The sequence below is a fragment of the Lycorma delicatula genome, chromosome 3 (genome assembly GCF_047948215.1).
Source record: "Lycorma delicatula isolate Av1 chromosome 3, ASM4794821v1, whole genome shotgun sequence".
Lineage (NCBI taxonomy): Eukaryota > Metazoa > Arthropoda > Insecta > Hemiptera > Fulgoridae > Lycorma > Lycorma delicatula.
The window spans coordinates 120,108,841-120,133,170 of record NC_134457.1 but is presented as its reverse complement, the minus strand read 5'-3'; the positions used below and the strand labels follow the sequence as shown (position 1 = coordinate 120,133,170).

The window sequence follows — 24,330 nt, the reverse complement described above, 5'->3', positions numbered from 1 at the left end:
ATTCAGGAGGATTAAATTCAATTTCATGTTTAAAATGAGGTGAGAATAACAACAGGAGTTGAAATTATGACTGGAATTGCAGAAATTGAAATTTATGGAGCGATATGTTTACGGGGTTTTTGAATTAAAATATAACTACGTCATTTAAATATGCTATGTATCATTCAGTTAACTCAAATATAAAATTATGTAGATAGATTACATTTCCAGAAGAAAAATGTATCACCTACAGAAAAAATGTGTTAATACACAAAGGTGTTTTAAAATATGTACATTTAGACAACTTTTAATGAATATAAATATTCGTATTCATTATAAGAAATTACCATTATTCAAGGTTAACTGAATAGAGTTGACAAATCTTAGAGGTTAACATGAAATCATCTTGTACTTCTAGAAAAGAGTTAAATTGAAAATGACAAGGACTTATTTATTACTGAAAAAAAGTACCAAAAATACTGTATATTCTTGTTGTCTTACTCTTTACTAACTTATAAACATAAAACAAGAAAAAAGAGGTTAATAAAACATACTACACAGTACAGAATACAGGCGATAATTAGAAAAAAAATGTTTATTCAAAATAAGATGCCAAAATACTACTTATTTTATTATTATAATGTAGTAATCTTTTTAATACTTTATTTTGATAATTTGTATAACTAAACGTAATAATACAAAAACATTATATTCATACAGAATTGTAATTGGTCCTTTTACCTAAAAAAAATTAAAGATAAGTATTTTTCAGATACTGACTGTCCCAGATCTTGAAAAAATTTATAGAAACTTTGTTTTGTTTCACCAAGCCCAATTATTTTACTTGGTCACATTACTTAGATTCAAAACATGATACAAGAGCAAGAAAACAATGAATAATTAGGTAAATACATAAACACAAATAGGAATTTATGACAGTACACCTTGTATTATATATATATATTTTTTTTTTTCTGGGTTGAAATAATTATGAATATTCTTTAGTTGATACAAAATAATAAAGTAATGTAAAATAAATATGAAAAAAAAAAACAAAAGGTAATTTTCTAATGTAAATTAACAGCTCAGATCCTTTATATTTTAAAAATTACTTTAATATTTATAGATATGTAAAAAAAACCTATTCACCTGAAAAAAGAAACATTTGAAAATTTTCCTTAAGATAATTTAAGGTAAATAATAAAAATTTTATCTAACTAATACTTATCAGAAATGGATTTGATCATACCTTATATAAGAAATAAAAATTATACAGAAACTGAATGAGTAATTACAAGAATTATTAAACTGATCTTATGGAAAATATATATGTTTTTAACAATTTTATGGTTAGAAATGGATGAATAAGTCTGAAAATACACTTAAATTTAATTTAAGATCTATTTATAAAATATGCTTTTATAAAAATAATTTCAAAGAAAAACTTTTTTTTGGATTTATTTCTAGATTACATTACACAAAAACATAAAATAAATTATAATAACTTAACAAGATCTAATGTTATACGTTTACGTTGCAACTCTATACTAATTACTTTGACTTCAACTCTGTCACCCAATTGAGGAATTATTGTTTTCATTCTTTGTGCAGGAATTAGTCCTGCTTTACCAACACCAATATCAACAAAAGAACCAAAGTGCGTCACATTTTCAATTCTGCCTGCAACACGCAAATACAATCTTATAAAAAAAATTGTATATAATAATGCATACTATTTTTATGATAATACTTAATACAATTATTTGGTTCTGTAAAACTGTTATTCTAAGCATATATAGATTAATCATATGGAATTGTTATAATCTATCATCATGTAACAAATAAAAATGGCTACAATCATACTTAAAAAAAATATTAAGTCTTGGCCTACCTCTTAGCTATTACTGACACTTAAGCTTATGAAACCATGTTTCAAATGGCAATACAGTATATATTACTGGAGCCTCCACTATCATAATGTAGGTGCCTATGAGTTTATAACATTACACTTTATTTTTGGTTTCACAGACTAAAGATATTTGTTCTAGTAACCTTCTCCAACCAACTGACACATGAATGTGTCAGCATCTGGTCATATACTTGTATTATCAGTACATTTCTGATTGCCTTATAACAATTATTTAAATGTACTGTCTTTTTGATAGCTGTGGTTTACATAATTTAAATTATATATTTGAAGGATACAAATTTCAGTTAACAGATTTAATTCATTTAGCAGTGCTACATCAAAACAAACTCCCAAAAATGTAACTACTTAGCAGTGCAGATTCTGCAATGAACTAAAACAACTTGTTTAGATGTTATCTGATCACGTCGCTTCACTTACAGTCACTATATCAGAACTTATGAAAATGAACAAAACGTCACTAGTTGCAGTTAGTGAATCCAATCGTGGGATTCATCTGAAAGTCCCTGTCCCCAAAGTTTTACCGGTGTGGGCAGGAATAATTGCAGTTGGTGGTAAGCCATCTACTAAGCCCCCAGTTAAGGGAGCCACCACAACCAACCCATCTGGGATGTCATCTACAACTTTCCATTCTTCAAAATCTCCTCTTCCTCCATCACCTCACATACTGGAGAATATGGTTGAGAAACCGCCCAACCACAGAATGTTGGGAGTTCCTTACCATCAAAAGTACGAAAAAGAAAAACTGCATCATGTACAACTAATTTTTTATATATCCTCCTGAAATTCTGTATCTATAACTACCTACCTATGAACATTATTCAGTGGAATTTTAGAGGTCTTTGGTTCCACACTGTGTATATTAAGGTATTGGGGCACGCGTATGAACCACCGCGTTTCTTGGAAGATGTGCTTCCAAGAAACGCATCTTCTATGACAAGATGCAATAACACTCAGAGGCTACTTCTGTGAGAGATATGACTGTATAATGCATAGTAGAGAGAGTAATTGAGTTGCAATTTTCATGCGGAATGAGGTGTCGGCTACAAGGATACCACTCGCTACCTTTATTTGTGCCATTGCTGTGAAGGTCTCTATTCCCTTAAAATTGCATATTTGCAATTTGTATCTCTCCGACTCTGAGTTCACTGCTCTAGAACTGTCAAATTTCCTTGCACAAATTCCACTGCCGTCGTTAATAAAAGGTGATTTCAATGCTCACATATTTCCTGGGGATCAACTTTCTGCTCCTCTCGAAGAAATATGGTAAACAGAATGAAACAAGACATGGACCTTTGTCTACTAAATGATGGGTCACACACATTCATGTCCTTATTATCTGGTAAATTGTCCAACATCGACCTCTCCATCTGCCTGCCTAGTTTACTCCCTCATCTTAATTGGCAGTTACTTTGACTTTCATGGCAGTTACCACAGGTCAATTATTATTGCTTTTGGTGTCACCTGCGGAAGTGGATTGTAACAGTTATCAATAAAGCCTTCCCTTCACAGTATGACAGGGCATCCTTGATCAACTTTTCTCTTTTGCATCTATGATTCTTAAGAATGCTAATAATTATATCCCTCGAACATTGGGAAAATCGAGACGTCCTTCCATTCCTTGGTGGAATGTTGATTGCCAAGATGCTAGTAGCAAATGTTGGCAGGCACTGAGTAAATTTAACTCCATGCTCACAATTGAAAATCTAGACTTGTATAATAAGGCTAGAGCAGTGTGTTGTCTGCTATTCTTGGATGCTAGGAGGAAGCACATGGAAACCATCTCACACACTACTCCTGTATCTACTGTGTGGAAAAAGATTCGTGTAATTTGCGGATCACCAATACAATCTATTCTCAGGTTTATTCATGAGGGAGATTTCCTTTCATCATCTTCTGTAGTGGCAAATACCTTAGCAACTTCTTTCTGCTTGGTTTCTCTCACTTCATCCTATATTAACAAATTTCAGAGGTACAAGATAGAGATGGAAGTATTATCGTTAAACATTGGTGATTTGGTTGGTGAATTAAATGCTCCATTCATGAGACAGATAGCAATTTAAAAAGTATAGATATCTTCTATAATAACCTTATTATAGTTGTAATTGATAACCTTGTTATTACCTTATAATCTTTTCAACCTTGTGAAAATTAAAAAAATTCATCAACATACCAACCACTGTGCCAAATAATCTAAAATAACAAAATAACCACCAAACACAGTAACAGGACCTAAAAACACTAATACCAGCTTTTGCAGGATCCTGCATCATCAGTCAGTAAAAAATTCCAAAATTACATTAAACAAAAAGAAAAAGTAAATAAATAAAAACTGTATTTAATTAAACATATAGTTTATTTATAACAGTTGGCAACAGTGTTTACGAACACATTGTTGCGTGACATTTTAAATTTATTATCATTTCAGTTGGCACTGAGTTAATGGTTCAAGTGTTGTGGTTATTGGGGTTTATGTTTTCAAAATTTTCAGTTTTTACTTATTTATGTTTTGTTTTTGTTTGATGATGTAATTTTGGAATTTTTTAGACTGATGATGGGGATTCCTGTGAAAGTATTGGTATTAATACCAGTAATAACCCCAGAGAAAGAAATCACATGGCGTGGGTCTGGTGATCTTGGTGGCCACAGCATAATGTGTTGGTCTTCTTCAGATGCACGTCCTACCCAGCGCCGACGTAATGTTGTGTAAAGGTACTGTTGCACCTCATTATGAAAATGGGCAGGGCAACCATCTTGATGGAAAATGAAGTCGTTGAGTAGCTGAGGCATAAGCCATAATTGTAACATTTCCAGGTATATCATGCCGGTTACTGTCGTTTCCATAAAAAAGAACGGCCCATACACTGCCTCACAAGAGATCGCACAGAAACATTTACTTTTGAAGAATCCCAAATGTGTTCTACATAAGCGTGTGGGTTTTCAGTTTCCCAAACTTGCATGTTATGACTGTTTACTTTGCCGCTAATATGGAAAGTAGCTTCATCGCTGAAAATTATCTTGTTTAGAAAACCTTCATCTAACATCTTTTCCTGTAACTGCAAGCAAAAATTGAGCCTACGTGTTTTATCTCCATCAGAAAGACGCTGGATTAATTGAAGATGGTATGGTTTGCATAATAAACGTTTACAGAGAACACTCCACACTGTTATTTTCGGAATTCCTAATTCTCTGCCTGCAGCCGCAGTCGATTTTGATGGGCTGCGAATTAAACTTGCACGCACACGTTCGACATTGACTACTGAGGCTGATGGACGACCAGTTGATTTTCGCTTGCACAAGCAACCAGCTTCACTGAATTGTTTATACCATGCTTGAATTGAATTGTCACTTGGTGGCTCCTTATGAAATTTCAACCGAAATGCATGTTGCACAGAAATTACTGAGTTTGACAAGTGAAATTCTAATACACAAAATGACCTCTCGCTTCCCGTGGCAGCCATTTTCTCTACTGTCGACGCCTAGCTAGCAAATGGTTTACTAACTGCCTAGTATATGTGGAAAAAACTATTTGAAGTACTCTTTCGTACAGTACTTGTTTTATTCTTATGACTGAAATAGTTTTTTGTTAATGAATTTTTGAAACTCCGAAGAACATTATGAAACACCCTGTATATATATATATATATATATATACACACATGTGTGTGCAGAGGTACCCAAAAATAACCAGAGAACGTGTTTATTGGAGAATCGAAAGATAGTTACTAGTTCCGCCACTAAATGTAGCAGGCCTACAGAAATTTTTCTTCAGTCCGCCAACTGACAATGCTGTATGTGTTAGGTGTTTTGAGTTAGTTTGAGTGCTTGAAGTAATACTGATTCAAGATTGTTTTTAAGGAAGGCACTTTTAATAAAAACAAGTCTATAGATTGTCTTTGTTTCAAAAGGGGGAGAGAAGTGATATTACATGAAGAATTGTGACCTATGAACTTTCACAAACAAATTAGGTCAACATATTGAAAATGTCTACCTTAAATAGATTTTATTTTTAGTTTATTTTTTAATTTAATAATGTTCAGTATGTGAGAAACATTTTAGGATCATAAAAATTAGTCTTTTGAATATTAATAACAAGTGTGATGTTAGATAAATTATACGAACTCTACTATTAAAACAACAAATTGCTTTAAATTTTCAAATTATGCATTCAACAACAATAATGTAACTAATGTACTGATATCAATTTAATGAGAATTGGGAGGCAGTTCAGTAATTAAGGATCACAAATAAATATACCAGTTGAACACATTGCTGTTCTTCTGGGATAATATATATAAATATTTAAAATAAATGATCACAGTGTAACAATATTTTCACATTATTTATCAATGCTGACTTCATAATATATCACCTTCTGTTCTGCATAATACACATTAAGAGAAGTAGTTGTAGGAGGATGTTTTTTATCATTCATTCTTGCTCAGTTGAACAAGTTGTAATGACGAGTTTGGACACAGGCTCATGATAGAATGCATTAACAGACTGGGAAACTAAATATAAAAACAGGGTTGAGAGGACAGTTGTTGAAGGATCTTGAGAATTTATGCAACTATCAATACCAATTGTACACCCAACTTTTAAAATAAAAATCAAACAGAAGATTTTAGAAAATTTAGTATTTCTAAAGATTGCATACTATTTATACACATGAGAAGAATTTCACCTCTAGAAAAATGAAAAACAAAGTTCCTTCACATTAATTATTACCTGTAAGCAGACTCCCTACTTGAAGATCTTCAAGTGATGCAAAACTTCTTCTGAATAGTGGTTCACTGAAGCTGGATCGCAGATCATAATCAGGAGGCTGTTGAAGACCTTCACTGATAAAAATAACTTGAGACTCAGAAACTCCTAATTCTTCAGCAAGCTTTTGAATACCTTTTAAATTATTCAAAATTGTGTTAATTGTATTTAAGTAATAAAAATAGCAATTTTTTTATAGATTGCTTTCTTATTACTCTAAAAACCAGTATAATCTCTCTTCTAATTCAAATCTTTTACATACCGTACTGTGTGTAATTAAACACGCACAGTTTTGAAGTATTACTCACACCCAAACCGAAAATTCTTGCGATCAAGTATCACATACACTCTCAGAATATAATACTAACAACCAAAAGCTTATGGGCAAGAAGGTAAGTTAACTTCACCATTTACAACATGATGGTTCTACAAACTTCAGAATTTATGTCTGAAAGTAGAATTAAAGGTGTGAAGAAAGGATTAAATGCCAATGGTTAAAGCCATATTCCATAAACAAGCTTATGAAATGAAAGAACCTTTAATAAATGCCAAGATTTATTCTGCACAATAATTTTTGTTGTCAGAACAAAAATTAAAAATTATTATATAATAAAAAAAAAATTTTAATGTATCTCGAATCATAATTAAAAATATCAGGATAATATTTTGGAATATTTATACCAAAAATTACTTTTCAAAAAATTTGGTTTTTTTAACCTGTTATATTCTATGTTGAGAATTTAAAAAAAAAGTTGAAAGGTTAAAACAATAAATGTCAATCAGAAGACCTACTTTTAAGGGTTAGATTGTATTACTCCCTAATAGTGACAGCAGTATAAAATTCAATCCTTGTAAAAAATTCAAGCCTTCACATGGAATAGTAAACAATATGAAGTGTATAGAACTTTTTTTTTCTATATTAACAATACATATTACCTCCTAACCTATTGATGAAGAGAGACAACTTGTACACTTGTATGTTCGGTCAAGTTCATATGTGTAACAATCTGAAGTAAATTGATAAAAATTATTTTTTACATATGGGGATTTTTTGAATCATTTTTTCATGTTTTGACTCCAATGATATTTCATAATATACAACTTTTAATCTATAAAACCACTCCTCTAATTTTCCTGGTGGCTCATCACATTTTTTAAAAATTAACAAAACAATCTCTTAACACAAATTATTGGACCAAATTCCCTGATTGTAGCTTAAAACTGTTTTTGACTTACAGAATCAAATAGCACCCAAAGCTGTTCAAGTTAGCACCCAACCAAGCATATATATAACATTTTTTAACCTATATCTTTTTGAAGGCAAGGACCTCAAAAAATCAATGAATAAAAATATCTAGGGTGGTTTTTTAACAGATATAAACACTGTACCAGCCCAAAAGATTTAAGAAAAACTATTTACTTTTTCAGAACAGAAATATCAATTAATCATTAACACTGTCTGTGGTTCTTATTACACTGGTTTTACCATGCTGGTTAAACATAGATATAAGTCAATTTATTAGATGCTGAATTTAACCATTAAAAAATTTGATTTTATCAATGTTTTTCATTTTATAAAATGACGTGCTAAAACATTCAATGTTCTTAAAGCAACTTGCAAGTTCTTAAACTGACTTCTGAATGACTGTTGAAAATGAAATGATTGTCCTATCAGCATGATATATGTGCAGAAGCCTATTACAACCTATTACATGCTCATCTGCCTTCAATTCTGTTCAGAATATTGATAAAGCAGTAGTTGATGAAGTATTTTTAATCTTGTTACTGATGCTCCCACTAATTCTAAGATAAATAGGTGTGATTTGCTTAATGCAAGTGGAAGGTCGTGACTGATGAGGTTAGGTCAAGTCAAGTGGTTAGACGTGTTTTTCCCACCTCATACTAAGTTTTTCGTTTTCTTCAGATTTCAGTTTGTTTTCGTGTTCTCGTTAATTTGTTTTGTTTCTTTTGATTTATTTCCGTTACGTAATTATGCTTTCGTTGTGTTTTTAGTTAATTTTTATGTTTTTTTGTGCAGCTGCATAACGTTTAATTTGGTGTTTTGTGTCACTTTGATTACCTGTACTTACTTTTATTTTATGTTTTTGCATTATTTCTACTGTTATTGTTTTTTGTTGACTGTTACAATTATTTGAGAATTTAAAATTATAATTTTTATTTTCAGCCTATGGTTGCTAGGACTTGTTTATTGGTGACAACAGCTGTTGCATTTGTTCAAGAAGTTGTTTACCTTAATGGTAGCGAGCCCTCTAGGTTAAATTTTGACATGTGTTTACATTGAAACAGTGATTGACAGAATAAACAGTTATTTAATTTATTAATTTAAGTTGCAACTAAATGATTATGTCTCGTTCTACTGAATCAGAGGATGGCCTCCCCCACTTATCGTCTGATCTGCCTGATGAATTCTTTATGCAAAAAGAATGCTTGATGTTAGGCTGAAGCGAGAAATTGAGCATAATGGTGGATTCTCCAAGAACCAGTATAATTTTCATAAGGGGAGGTGATAAAATGTGTGTGTTGGCTGGTAGAGGACGTGGCTGCCGGCACCTGGCGATGCTTGATGTAAAGAATACTTTCAACTTGTTGCGCTGAGGTGCCATGTTCAAGGCCACAAGGGACAAGCAGGTGTACGGTGAATGTACCATTCACCGTACAAGGTATAAATAAGAAAGATGTCTGCTTTACAATTCAATGGACTCACAGCTCTCTTTTCTGGTCACATGTGGGGTACCTTAGGGGTCAGTACTTAGTTTGACGTTATGGAACCTGGTGTTTGATGGGGTGCTCTGGCGGAGGTATCCTAGAGGTGTTGTACCAGTGGTCTTTGCTGACCATCTGGCATTGGCAGTATGGGCAAGGAGTGTAGACAGCGGCCAATGATCGGTGAAGTATTAGCGGGAATGGCTGGGTCGACAACATATGTTTTCTGTACACACGCACATCTGATCATGCAGGGGCAATGGTGTGAACACTGAGTAGGCTCCTGGGAAACAAGGCCGGCCCCCAGTCATCCAAAAGGAAGCTGTAAGGCCAAGGATCAATTCTGTACTACTATATGGAGTTATTGTTTGGTTGGAAGGTCTGGGGTGCGATCAAAATTGGTGGGTACTGGAGGGTGTGCAAAGGTGGATTGCCCTCCACATCGTTTCAGCATACTCTTCAGTTTTGACTGAGGCAGTGTTAGTCACTGCAGGCATCCCTCCATTTAAACAACTTGTCGGAATGAGGATTGGGATTAATGGAGGAGCTGACAGGAGTGATATGCAGAGGTGGTTGTTCTGAGAATGGCAGGTCCACTGGGACTTGTCCTCCATGGGGCGATGGGACACATTGTCTGATCCAGCACGTCTAGCCTTGGGATAACCGCAGATTTGGTGAGGTCACCTACTGGTTGACCCAATTTTTATCTGGCTTTAGGCATACTTACATGCCAGGAGGAGAGCCGATGACCCCTTTTGCCTTTCTTGCAGAGAGCTTGATATATTGGAACATGTCGTGTTTGACTGCCGGCCATGGGCTGCTGAACGCCGCTGCTGTGAATTGGTGACTGGGCCCCTTACAGTTGACACAATCATAGACTGCATGTTATCAGGGGGAGAGAAGTTTTGTGCAAAAACCGACTTTGTGACAAAGATACACCAGCACAGAGCCAGGGAGGATGGGGCAGCAAGGGGTTGAGGGACAGCCCCCTGCAGAGCTGCCGTTCATTTGTGCTTGCACGGATCCCTTTACGAAAAATACCAAGACCCGGTGGAAGTGCCCTACTCAGGGTGCTCTCACTAGAAGCATTGGTGTTAAGACCAAGTCCCGGCTTCTGGGGTGGGGTCTAGGAATGACATAGTTGGGCTTAGATACCTCGCCCTAGGGGTTAGAGGCAGGCAATGAAAAGATCTAACCAGTGGGGTGACCTGTTGGACTAGATTTATGGCTGGCAGATGCGGAGGCCAGTTTGAGTAGACGACCCCCTGGGCTGTGCTTTGCTTTGTTGTGGATTCGGCCTGGGGGTAGGGTGAAAAAAGTGTGGAAGGACATAATATAGCATTGTCTACCAATGATTGTTTCATAACTATTGTAATAATAGTATCAGTGACACAGCTTTGAGTAATTGGTACCAGAAATTCAGTGAAGCGAGCACTTAATAATCTAAAACATTTCAAGCAGGCAGACCAAAATTGAAAAATTATGACTATTTTGTTTTAGGGTTATAAGAGAATTTACTGATAGAATTTATGAATACAATAACAAGAGATTTATTGGGAATTGCTGAATAAGCTTCAGAGCTGATCAATGTAAAACAACAGTAGTTTTGGTTTGGCCTCCAGTTTTGTCTTCAGAATGAATTTACATGTTTTTTAAGCTTTATTAAGCAAAGTAAGATAAGTTAAGGATGTTGGATGAATGTTTGCATCCAAAATTCGGTAACTCAAAACCGCAAGCACTAATAAGAAAGCAGCACTTGTGTACATATGGTACAATTTCTCATACTTCTCTATTATATTTGGGCTGATTTTGTAAATTTTGGTTTCAAAAGTGTATGATACTTTGGATATTGTATTGCATAGGGGATTTTGGGTATTGTAGATCATTTAGCAGTAACTTATTAAAAACCAATTAAAAAAATCCATTTTTGAGCACTTCAACCAGGTTCCATTAATTATTGTCTAGTCAGGAGGGCTTATTTTACACATCATGATTGATCATTAAAAAAAAAAAAATTAGAATTATTTTTTAATGGGTGAACAAAAAAGAAAATAAATAATTCATAATTACCAATGTTTGTGACAGCTTGGTTGATTTTCTTTATGAAATCAAGTACTCCTAGCTGATTTAATACAGCTCCACATTTTAATATAAATCTATAACAAACCAAATTTAAAACTCAATTAATTTTTTTCATACATTAAAAAATAAATCGCCACCTAAAATTATTATAGGGATATGATATAAAGCATTCAGTTCTTCAGTTCAAGCCACTACTTTCTTTTTCTTTTTAGCCTCTGGAACCACCATTAGGTATTACTTCAGAGGATTAATGAGGATGATATGTATGACTGTTAAGTGAGTGTGTACAGTCTAAGGTTGACCATTCCTGAGACGTGCGGTTAATTGAAACCAAACTACCAAAGAACACCAGTATCCATGATTTAGTACTCAAATCCATATAAAAGCCTTCACTAGGATTTCAACCTTAGAACTCTAAACTTCAAAATCGGCTGATTTGCAATGATGAGTTTACCACTAGACCAACTTGGTGTTGGTTTCAAGTCACTACTGGTACATTATAAATGTACATGTAATAAGTACGTGTTTTGGTGAACAACAATTACACCAAACAACTTTTTTTATTACACTGTTGCACAACTGTATATATTTTTCTAATTAATTTTATTTTCTATACATAAGTTTCTATAACTTTGCCACAAACTGTAAAGTATTTATTTTTAAGAATATTTGTCTGGAATTTTTCAAACTAAAAATATTTAAATAAAAACTAAAAAAAAAACCTCATAATTAGTTAATTAGATAAATTAAAAAATTTATTACTAAATTCATTTGTATTGGGTACAAAAGTACTATTTTCATTCAAGAATTCAATACTTTTTTTTTGTTAGATGTGAGAACTATAAAGACTGCAAACAACAATAGTTGTAAAATATTCCCAAAAATATTCTCAAGGATAATCTGGAAGAATTTCATGCTAGGTTTACTAGGAAATATGAGGAATGAAGTGGCTTCCCATTAACCTTTCATGGAGCCAAATATGCAGTTGTTTTGTTCAACACCAGCATTACCGATTAATATTCAGTTCAACAAGTGATATCTCCATTCTGTTCACTATAGGGATGGGCTGTGTAGTTAATATCACTACTTTCAAAGAAAGCAAATCTGACTGTGCTTTCTTGCCCCAGGTATTTTATAAGTATCATAATCATAATGAAAACTTTGATAGCCAATGTAAAACAACAATTAATGTACCACTATCTGTTGTAAAACAATACATCTACTGAGTCTCAATCATACCCCTTTGGAGTTAATTATTGTTCCTACATAGGTAAACTTTTTAACTTAATCAAATTACTTAATCTCTATTTGATTGTTTAGTAATAATATTCTGGTGTTAATAGTAGAAATGTTAATGTACTTTTGTTTTTTCTCACATGTGATGATAATTTCTCAGCCTCTTCTTCCAGTTAAATGAATACTAGCTTCTAACACTGATAGCTCTAATAGAAAACTGTCCCTTGAATTAATTTTTGATACTAAATGTACTAGAATGAACAGTTGTTCGTAGAGCATATCCTAGTTTGCATTCCTTTTTAAAAAAAAGTTAAGATGAAGAGATTTGCTATGCTTCATAATTAGCCTAATTCTTTCCATAGCCAAATTCCCAAATTGAAATTTTTTAAATTTTCAACTTTTTTTATGTATGAGTATAAAATAATGTTTACAGTTTGTACTGTATGTAATCATTACATACTTTGTAATGATGGCGATCTTTTTGTAGCAAGAAAATAGAACAAAACAGAAATTTTTGTTATTTCATAATCTGAAATAATATTCTAAAGTATAAACTTAAAAAATTCTATGCTATAAATTATGTTATTCCCTTGACTATTTAAAATTTTCCTTCAGGGTAACAAATTCTGATTACAGACCACTTCTTGTCCCTAGATAAACCCCAAAGACTAGAAAAATATGCAAAAGAGAATTAAATTCCACTTGACTAGAAAAAATATATTAATGTTAGAGCTTTGGACAAAAGGTTTACCTATTAGCTACAATATACATTTCTGGATGAATCCAAGTTCGGTCTAAAGGATTTACTTCAGTTTCAACAATTGTTTTATGCTTCTTTGGCCAACGATTACTTTCTGATTCAAAGCTTGATTGACTTCTGAAAAAAAAAAACATGATTGTTAAAGTATAAGTTTTGCACAGTGTGTTAAGATAATTATGATTATGGTAGGTAGAAATATTTGACTTCCATTAGAATCTATGAAGAGTGATACAAAAAACTAATAATACTTTTAAAATCAAGGTATTTGAAATTCATCTAGAATCTAGGGCATTTATCTTGAGATTCATCTAGACACATAAAAGGTTTCATGCGGCAAAATGTGGGCATATCTAATCAATAAAATAAGGTGGAATACAATAAGGTGCTTATATTAATATATATATATATATATATATATATATATATACACACTAAATTCTACTAACATAAACCAGAATAAAATATTGAGAAAAGGCATTTCTTACCTTAATTTTATCACAATTGTACTTTCATGGGATGCATTCTGTCATGATTTAAATCATTTTATCAAATTGCACATTGAAATAAAATAATTAAAACGGTAGTCCTTGGCCCCCTAACTAGAATATATAATAGGCAGCTCTTCACTGGCCATTTTTCGGTGTGGAGATTGTGTTGTTGTTCAAAGGTGGCGACAAAGATCCTACTGTTAGTTCTTCTTACCGTCCACTAACGCTCTTGCCTGTGATTGGCAAGGTTTTTGAGAAGGTCTTATATTTGTATATTAATGTTAGATTGACTACTGATCATTTGCTAATGGTTGTCCATTAGCAAATGGTTGGTTTTCGACCGGACAAGAGCACTGAGGATGCCATACTAAAGGTGATGGACTAGAGGAGCTTCCTCTAGTCTATGTAAATATGTATAACGGATTTTTCTGGACATATCCGAGGCATTTAAAAACTTATGGTGGCCCTCTGCCCTGTTTCAGATGCAGAAGCGTAAGTACACGGAATGAACTAGAAGTGCTCTCAAGTTATGTCAGCCATCGGACCGTTTCCCTGCATGATGATGGCCAGAGGTTTATAAGGCCTTAACTAAAGGATGCCCTCAGGGCAGTATTCTGAGTCCCCTTCTTTGGATCATAGAATTCGAGTCAATGTTGCGTTTAAGACTGCCAAGTGGTTGTCATATCGTCGCTTATGCTCATGACACGCTGTTACTGAACGGGGATTCGCTTAACGAGGTAGTTCCGAGCTGCTTGTGCTTATGAGACACTCCGACTGTGGAGTCTCCAACATAAGATGATTTTCAGCCCAGAAAAAATCACAATGATGTAGGGCCAATTGGCTGCTTCTCAATGAATCCGGGTTCGGATGGCTGGTCTTCCCATTCGGTATGTTACGACTCAAAAATACCTAGGTGTTATCCTTGATGAGAATTTTCGGTTCAAGTAACATCTACAGTAGGTATGCCATCTGTAATGCAGATGGCATTATCAGTCAGTGTGTAGTGACGAGTGAAGTGTATGTCACAAGCATTCTAGAGTGGACAGTGGGTAAATGCAGGAAGTTGTTATTGTTATTGGTAAACAGAACAGTTGTTATTTTTATTGTAAACAGAAAAGGTAATAGAATAGTATTTTCAGAAAATAGAATTGAATAAAATAATCTGTCTAACCTTATCTTGTTAATGCAATGTTAGGTGTTAATATTAGTAGTCATTGTAATGAAATCTTTAATCAACTGGTCTGAATTCTGGTTTTTAGAATTTAATTACCTTTAAAGAAATCCTGTAATTATTATTTTAAATACTATTTTGTATGTAATTTATTCACTATTATTATTATTATTTAACTTTTTTTTGTTTATCATTTTCATTATAATTATTTACCTTATTTACTATGTCCTTAGAGTGTTAAATTGTATTTAAATAAACATTTGTATTTGTTAGTCTCTCAATATCCTGGTTGAGCTGCGAATACGTGACAATATAGTTCATGTATGAGGTGTGATTAAAAAAAAAAGAACAAGAATATTAGAATTCTGTATATTATGGGTTTCTGATGAGTACATGATGGCAGGCAGCACTATCTAAAATGTACATCAATATTTTCAGCTATATCAGATATGTAGCTGTTCATATTTCATCAGATATGGTCTGTTCATATTTGGCAGCCAATTAATTAGGACATATTTTATCACAGCTGGCGATTTATTTTGTTTGAAAATGGTGGAAGAACTATGGATTTGCAATAAAAGTGGAATAAAGTGGTTAGAGAAGAGGATTTTGGGGAAGATGTTTTGTTGAAACCAAGGATTTATGAATGGAAGAGATGATTTCAAGGAAATAAAAACATTGTAGATGGCAAAAGGGTTGCATCTAATCTAATATCAAATCAATAACTGATGAAAATACTAAAAAAAAAAAAAAAAAAAAATAAAGGACATGGTGATCAATAATAGTCAAATCATTAAGAAATCTTCCATCAACTTTCCATCTATTCAGATGGGAATCTCTTTCAACTCTTATGAAACAATTTTGACTGCCACTTTGTGTATGAAGTTGATGGGATTTCTTCCAAAACGAATGAATTTTTGACAAAAGTAACATCGCAGAAAAATTGTTAGCTGATGTTGCTGATGACTCAAATGAGTCATAACAGGTAACAAAACATAGATATATGGTTATGATGAAATGAAGGTCCAATCATTTGATCCAATTTAAGGTTTTTACTGATTTTTTTTTTTAGTTTTTTTAATTAGAATGGTGAGCCCAATATGAATTTTTATCACAAGGTTGCACGGTCAACAAAAAGTATTAATTAGCAATTTTAATCTATATAGGTGAGGGAATCCAAAGAAAACTATCACAAAGTGAGTAACCAATTTTTTGTTTGTGTACTTTATAATAATACAGCTCTATTATTTGATTATTAATTCATAATTTAGCCAAAAAAAAAAAAAAAAAATACATATGCTGTAGCATCTATATTCTCTATTATGACACCTTGCAACTTTATCTTGTTCCTATTGATTAAGAAAACATTAAAAGACCAACAATTTACGGTGATGTAAAATAAACTATCTAAGTGTACTTTAAACTATACCAAAAAATGCTTCCCATAAATGTTTTGAGGATCAGAAGAACAGCTGAAATAAGTAAACTCTTTTTAATAAAAATTAAAATTCTTGTTATTTTTTTTATCATGTCTCCTAAATATTGTTAAAAAATTTATGTATACAAATATTGACAAAAACATCTTATAGCTATATGTAAGATATTAAATTTTTCAAGAAATTTATTTTTAAACAAACAAAGTTATCTTGTGTAAAGTGCATTTATTGAGTTTATTTTTTATTATCATCTTCTACTTTGATACTTTTTATAAATAAGAATTTGGCAATGATAAGGTAAAGAGTACCTGAAAATAAAGCTGCTATAAAGTTCACAATATTCTGGAAAAAGCACTGTTTTAATTTAACAGAGCTTTGCTAAAGTCCTGTATATTAGTTTTCATTTTTTTAATGTATTTCTGTACTTAAGCATAAACATGATGGAATGTGGGAACAACATTTTTTGAGGCTGTAAAAAGTTATATAAATAAAATGAAGAATATTTGTTACAACAGTATTCAATCAGTCCTTACTTTCATCAGATATGAGGTTTGATAAAAAAAATAGGCGGAATTTTGGTTTTTCTCAAAAAATCTTTATTTATTCATCAATATTGATTTTGTCACCTTCAAAGTACTCCCCTTCAGATATAATACATTTATGACAGTGCTTTTTCCAGTCTTCAAAGCACCTCTGAAACATAATTTTCAGTATGACATTTAGCTCCTTTAGCGATTCTGTTTATCTCTTCAATGTTGGCAAAACATCATCCTTTCATGATTTATTTCAGTTTGTTCTTATTACAGGAGTAGTAAGAAGTCACATGGGGCCATTTCTGGCGATACAGAGGCTGAGGCATCATAATGGTGTTGTTTTTTGCAAAATAATTCATGAACAAGAAATGAAGTATGAGCAGGTGTATTGTGTGCAATTACTATGAATTGTTTAGCCACAAATCCAGATGTTTTCTTCAGACTGCTTCACGCGAACACCCTTGAACTTACAGGTAGTACTCATTGATCATAAGACCTGGTGGCAAGAAGTCATGATACACTAAGCCATTGAAATTGAAGTACACAGTGATCAGAACCTTCACATTCGATCGAACTTGATAACCTTGGCTCTTAAGGAAATTTCCTTTGGGATGATTGGCCTTAGTTTTGGTCTCATACCCACCCATACACCCAAGTTTCATCATCAGTTATGACCTGCTTGAGCAGTTCTGGATTGTCATTCACTTCATTTAGCAACTCCTGAGCAATGTTCATCTGGCATTGCTTTTGGTTTAAATTCAACAATTCTGAATCAAATTTTGGTGCCACACATTTCATGTGCAAAACATCTGAAAAAATGGCTTGGCATGAGCCAAATGATATGCTACCCTCATCAGTCACCTCTATGATAGTGATTCGGCAATTGTCCATAATCATTTTCTTCACTTATTTGATATCATTTATTATTGATGTGTTGGGACGTCCAGCTTGTTTTATTGTTGTGCTGGGACTTACAAACAATTGTTTTATTCATAGAAGAATCACCAAAAGCAATTTTCAACAATTCCAATGCGATGCTGCACTTTATTCCAAAATTAAATGCAAAGTCTTTGTTCCATTTTTTCCACGAGTAAAAAATTGTGGACCATACAAAATTGTTTTCAAATTTTTACAAAACTTTTTAAAGCCGTTTTCAAAAAGGGCTTTCAAAATTTTGAAATCCAACAATAAACTAAGCATCCAATATGGCTGGCTACCAATGTAAATATATATTAGGGAAAAGTGTAACAACACAACAAATAAAATTATGAGAATTGAACTTATACAACACAAAAAATTAAAAAATTCCACATATTTTTTTTTATCAAACCTTGTATAATATATTGGTAGATGCAATATCTGGAAAGAGTGGATGGGATAAAATGGAAATCTTCATTTTGCAAAACTTGGAGGCAATAATTTAAAAATGTGCCAGTATGTGATAATGTAGAAGAAATAAGAATTCACTTCTGGGAAAACTGCAAACTAATAAGATTAACTTAACTCAATATTTAACCAGTTGTTTAATGTATAAGCTTCTTTATTTGGGAAAGAAATTATTTGGGAAACAAAATCAACATTTCTTTCAATCTTCCACTTTCAGTTTTCTTTGAACTCAACAAAGTTGGATTTTGATATTTTGCTTTTGAATTGTACATAAACTATAAACTTTTATCAGCTGTTAAGTTCATCCTAAACTATTTTTACTCTAATCCCTCATATACAACACAAAAGAAATAGTTAATATTTTTGGCATTCACATGACAATTCTTTAATACAGATCCCAAAAGTGGTTAAAAGCCACAAAAATAATAAATATTCTCATACTTACCTACTGCAATGAAATGACTGTGGTAAGATGCGTACAAATCCAGCACACTGTTCAAAACTCTTATCTCCAATACCTTTGACTAACCTTAATTGCTGTCTATTTGTAAATGGTCCATTACCCTCTCTCCATTCTATTAATTTAGTAGCACGTGAAGCATTCAAACCTGCAACACGACTGAAAACAATACAAATACGTAAAATTATTATATGAGCATCTGTAAAGTACAAATTACAGTGGATATTATAAAAAACAGTATGATATAAGAGGGTAAGTCAATTATTATCCGCAATTTAGTTATATTTTTGTTTATATTGGTAGTACTGTCGTGTTGCGTAGATGACGCATGCGTGGTTTAATTGTTATGTCTGTGGAGGATCGATGCTGCTAGGTTAGTTCCATTATCGCTGCCCTGCCGTTAACCTTGGCTGCTCCGCTTTCTGTTTGCACCAAAGAAGGGCAATGTTGAGCGATCCAGTTTTTGTGATTGGAAAGTGTATCAGGGGCCAAAAATAATCGAAAACTTTTGGTACAGTACAGGAACAGTGTGTTGCTGCAATGGAGTGTCTACGAATGGAATGAAAAATTCAAAAATAGTTGCACAAGTGTTACGCACGACGAAGGAGCCAGATGACTGTTTACCGCCACAAATGAGGAAAACATTGAGCATGCACACGACATGGTTTTCTTAGAGAGACGAGTAGTGGCAATAGTGAAGTGGCATACTGTCTGCAAATTAGTCATGGTTCTGCCTACGAAATCATCCACAACAGACTTGGGTTTCATAAAGTCTGTGCAAGATGGAACCCAAAACAACTCACACAGTTGCATAAACAAATGCGCTTGGAAATCTGCCAAAAAAATTTGGATCGCTATGGTAACGAATGGGAGATCATCTTAGACAGAATCATCGCTGGTGACGAAATATGGATCCATCATAGCCAGAGAGCAAATGGCAGAGACCATATGGAATGGAAACATCCAAATTTGCCCTGCAAGTTCACAAACGCTGAGGACTGCTGTCGAAAGGTGTTGTGTTGTTGCACGACAATGCCCGCCCACATACTGCTGAAACGCTCCAGAAACTCAACTTTGAAGTACTGGCTCATCCTTCATACAGTCCTGATCTTGCCCCTTCTGACTACCACTTGTCTGGTCCACTCAAAGAGGCATTAAGGGGCCGTCGATTTACCTCGGACAAAACATTGAAAGAAGTGGTGCATTCCTGGCTCACAGCTCAACCAAAAACCTTCTTTTATGAGGGTATCAGGAAGCTTGTGCAACGATGGACCAAGTGCATTGAAATGCAAGAGGACTATGTTGAAAAATGATGTACATGTAAGTTTCCTATTTGTATTGCAATAAAATTTAAAACTATATTGCGGATAATAATTGACTTACCCTTGTATGTCTTGTTTAAGTTCATAGTCATAAAATATATCAATGAAATAACTCCTACTCCTTGTTCATGAAAAAACTCTATCATAAATCAAGAATAAAATTAAAATAGTTAAAACCACAACATATCTCTGAAAACTATCTCCTTAGGAACTGTACAAACGTAAACTCATTTCATAACTTGGACGCAGCATGTCCTAAATAGTCCAAGTCAAAGATGTATATTTCTTCTAATCCACCAGAAAAATTTAAGGAAAATCCTTATTGATAAGGTTTCTCTCATAAAGGGTAAATAACCTACCTATTGAATAAAAAGAATTTTAAAAAAGTAAAAAAATCTTATTATTTTTAATAATAATGGAAGGGTATACAAAATTTCACAGCATAACACAGACTGCTACTTCCAACCACTGCAGTTCTAAATTCTACATGAATATATTACTTCTTTACTGGGTATTATATTGAATACAGAACTTTCATTGTGATTTTTATTACACACAAAAATAAATATAAATAATGTACGATATTACTTTTAAACTTTCAACCATACAAACCAACAGAATGAACATTTTAAAAGTACATTTTCAAGCTAATAATGAATTTAACCACCAAGCTTATTTACTTTCAACGCCAACCTTCATGAGAAAACCATGAAAATGGATTTTATTACTTTTTTTTTTTCTAAGTAAGATAGTTCTATTAATTTCTTTAATATCAATTGTCATTGACATTGCTGGTAAGATGTAAACATTAAATAATGTTTTAACTAATTAAGCGGGTAATAACCAATCTTCAAGTTCAGAAATTGTTTTTGATTCTTAATTTATACGTGTTTTAAATTTTATAAGTTAATAAACATTAAAAGCTACCATGACAATATAAAAAAGAAACATTTACTACTAACCATGTAATAGACACCTGTGAGGTGGTTAGCAAATTTCACAAGTCCACCAACGCTGACACAACCATAATATTCTTATATATTTAACAGACTTGAATACTATGAAATATAAAAACACTTAACAATATACTAAACAAACTGACAATTTCAACCACATTCTTAATAGACTTAACACTGAGTGTTAGTATTAATATAGTAAGTGTATATTAAGTTCATTTAGATTATATTTATAATTTTATTTATTTTATTTCAATATAGCGTTTTAGTGGCACCATCTAAGAACTAACCAACTAACTACAGCAGTAGATCGCCTACTTCATTAATACCCAAATATGTATTAAAACACAGTTGACTTGAAATTTCCTAAATAGTTTTCTTCTTACGCATTTTTTTCTTATCTTAACTAAAGTTTTTTTTTTTGACTCCTAAAGCGTAATTGGAAATAAAACTGTTAAAGGAATCGTGCAATGCAGATCTGAGAATTATCTGTTATAAGTCCTATATTGGTTTTAATTTATGTTAATGATTTATCTTTCAATTTTTCAATGATAAAATCAATAATGTTTGAGAATGATACAAACAAAACTCTAATAATTTACTCCTTTTTGTCCATGCCAGTTTGCAGTGGTATTATTTGAAGCTGAACTTTTTATAACACTACACAGAACCAAGTTGTGTAATAAAATTTTCTAAGAAAACTTAGTTCAGAATGTTTTGTTATTTTTGTGGCCATCCTCAGTGACTGACAGATGCTGGTGTTTTTTATATAGTGTCAGTTGATGTAATAATAATAAAAAAAAATTACTTGCAGTTTTGTTTGTTCAATTAAACAGACATTTGTCTATTAAGAATGACTTTAAAATAACTTGGTTCGGTGGTGTTTTGTTAAAAAATCCAACTTCAAATAATACAATTGTCAACTATCATCGACAAAAATTAATAGAGCATTGTGTTAATCTGAAATACTATTGATTTTATGATTGAAAAATTGAATTTAAATCATTAACATAAATTAAAACCAATATAGGGCTGATAATGGATAGTTCTCAGCCCTGCATTGCACAATTCTGTCCAGTTTTATTTTCAATAAAACTAGTCTTAAAAAAACCACAGCTGTTAGGATAAGAAAAAAATAGGACTTTTTTTATTGCTTGAAACCTATCATAAATAAAAATAAAAACCTATCACAAAACCATTTAGGAAAATTTACATTTTAGGACATTTCCAGATTTTCTTCTTTTTTTTAGTAACATCATGTAGTTTATCAGACTAAATTGCTTTGGAAAAATCTAAAATTCAAATAATCCCAAACACATAACCATCACAAGCTTTAACAACTTCTATTATAAAATGAAATAATATTGATATAGTTGATTTACTCCTAAAGACATATGGACTATTCTGAACTTAAGTCTATCCACCAATGAGAATTTCTTTTTATTTCTATTTAAGTACTACTTAATAATTAATTACAGCTTTGAATAAAAAATCTGTATATAATCTTAATATAGCTATAGCAGCAAATAAATTGGTATTTTTCAATGAAAGTGCAGCACAAAATTAATTTTCTAAATCTATGAGATATCTAATAAACACTTAAGATTAACACTACAATTTAGAAATTTGACAGCAATTAGATACTTCAGTATTAGTAAATTTTAATCAGAATAAAACACAGCTCTATGGAAACATTTGTTATATGGTTACTAGAAAATGAATTATCGTCCAAAAGCTATACAGTTTTTGTAACAGAAAATAAGCAGTTGAATAACTAAAGTTTCAATGGTTTAAGTAGGTACATGGTATTCTTTATAAGGTTGTATCAAGCATAAGATAAACAAATTATATTTTCATCACTTTCTGCATTCACCAGTAGCTTTATCCTTTACTGCCAACCAAAATATTTTCAATTTAAATAAAGTTTTAGATTAAAGTAATTTAAATAAGTTTAAACAGTAATATGTTAAAATATTATATACTGTAAATAATAGTAAATGTTTTCAAATATGTTTTGGACTCTAAGAACACCAAATGTATCTTATGTTTAATTTTAACTATTTAAGAAACAAATTCTACTTCATTACTTTAATTTACTGTTGTAATTTGCTGTATGTTTTGATATATGTAACTTTATTTCATGATGCTAATTAATTTGTGCAACATATTTTTTTTACTAGTTTCAAACACAGCAGTAATTAGTAATTAGATATAAAATATGAAAAAATATATACAACCCTGGAGAAAAATTTTATGTGAATATGTACAAATTGTTTGAATAATGAGCTGATGTCTTATCACAAAGTTTACACTATGAATATGCTGATTTGAAAAATTGGATGGAAGCTCTATTTACCCTTAAAGTTTCAGTTCAATAAGGTTTTCAATAATTTATAATCTGATAAATAAATAATAAAATTTATTTTATAAAAATGATTATCATTTTATATTTTCTGTCAAAGCACTTTTGTAGTGTACAGTAAAACATCATCTATATTAAAAGTATAATATCTATATTACAAACAAGTATGTAGATTATAGTAAATATTAAGAATTAAAGAAACAATAAATATACTACCGAAGAACAGTATGAGAAGCAGTATTAATATCTACTCCAACAAAACTAACACACTCAGAAACAACTTCATCTAAAGTAGAACTAAGCTGTTTTTCGGAAACATCATGCTGATACATTCCAACTCCAAGGTGTTTAGGTTCAACCTTTACTAACTCCCCAAGTGGGTCTTGCAGTCTTCGAGCCAAGGACACTGCAATTAAACATTCTCAATTACTATTAAATTCCTATCAAACATAATCTTTCATAAGTGCTATAAACATTAAAAATAATTTAACTCCTTCATATGTGCTCTTGTATGGAACATCACTAAATATGTATTGTATATAATATGAAGCACATTCACAAAGTATCCCACTACAATTTTTTTTCTACTGAAAATATCTGAATGGGAGTGGTAAACCTAGGTAAAGATGTGCATGTATCGTCTCGTTCAGCAGCCATATGAATTAGTGTAACACATGCTTGTTGCAATTTTATTTTTTGAATGAATAATGGAATGTGTAGAACAATGTACTGCATCAAGTTATG

At 32.1% G+C, this 24,330-nt stretch overlaps 1 protein-coding gene across 3 annotated transcripts in view; it reads right to left on the bottom strand.

Annotated features, from left to right (window-relative positions):
• Window positions 1-1,421: 1,421 nt before the first annotated feature.
• The window catches only part of LOC142321945 (S1 RNA-binding domain-containing protein 1), a 71,660-nt gene continuing 48,751 nt past the window's right edge, over window positions 1,422-24,330 (bottom strand). For all 3 annotated transcript variants that reach the window (XM_075360478.1, XM_075360479.1, XM_075360480.1), the window contains exons 11-16: window positions 23,803-23,992; window positions 18,932-19,105; window positions 13,464-13,589; window positions 11,465-11,550; window positions 6,635-6,805; window positions 1,422-1,659 (exon numbers count right to left, since the gene is read on the bottom strand). In XM_075360478.1, the coding sequence (XP_075216593.1) occupies window positions 1,475-1,659; window positions 6,635-6,805; window positions 11,465-11,550; window positions 13,464-13,589; window positions 18,932-19,105; window positions 23,803-23,992 (932 nt within the window). In that variant the 3' untranslated portion in view covers window positions 1,422-1,474. The remainder of the gene's footprint in view (window positions 1,660-6,634; window positions 6,806-11,464; window positions 11,551-13,463; window positions 13,590-18,931; window positions 19,106-23,802; window positions 23,993-24,330) is intronic.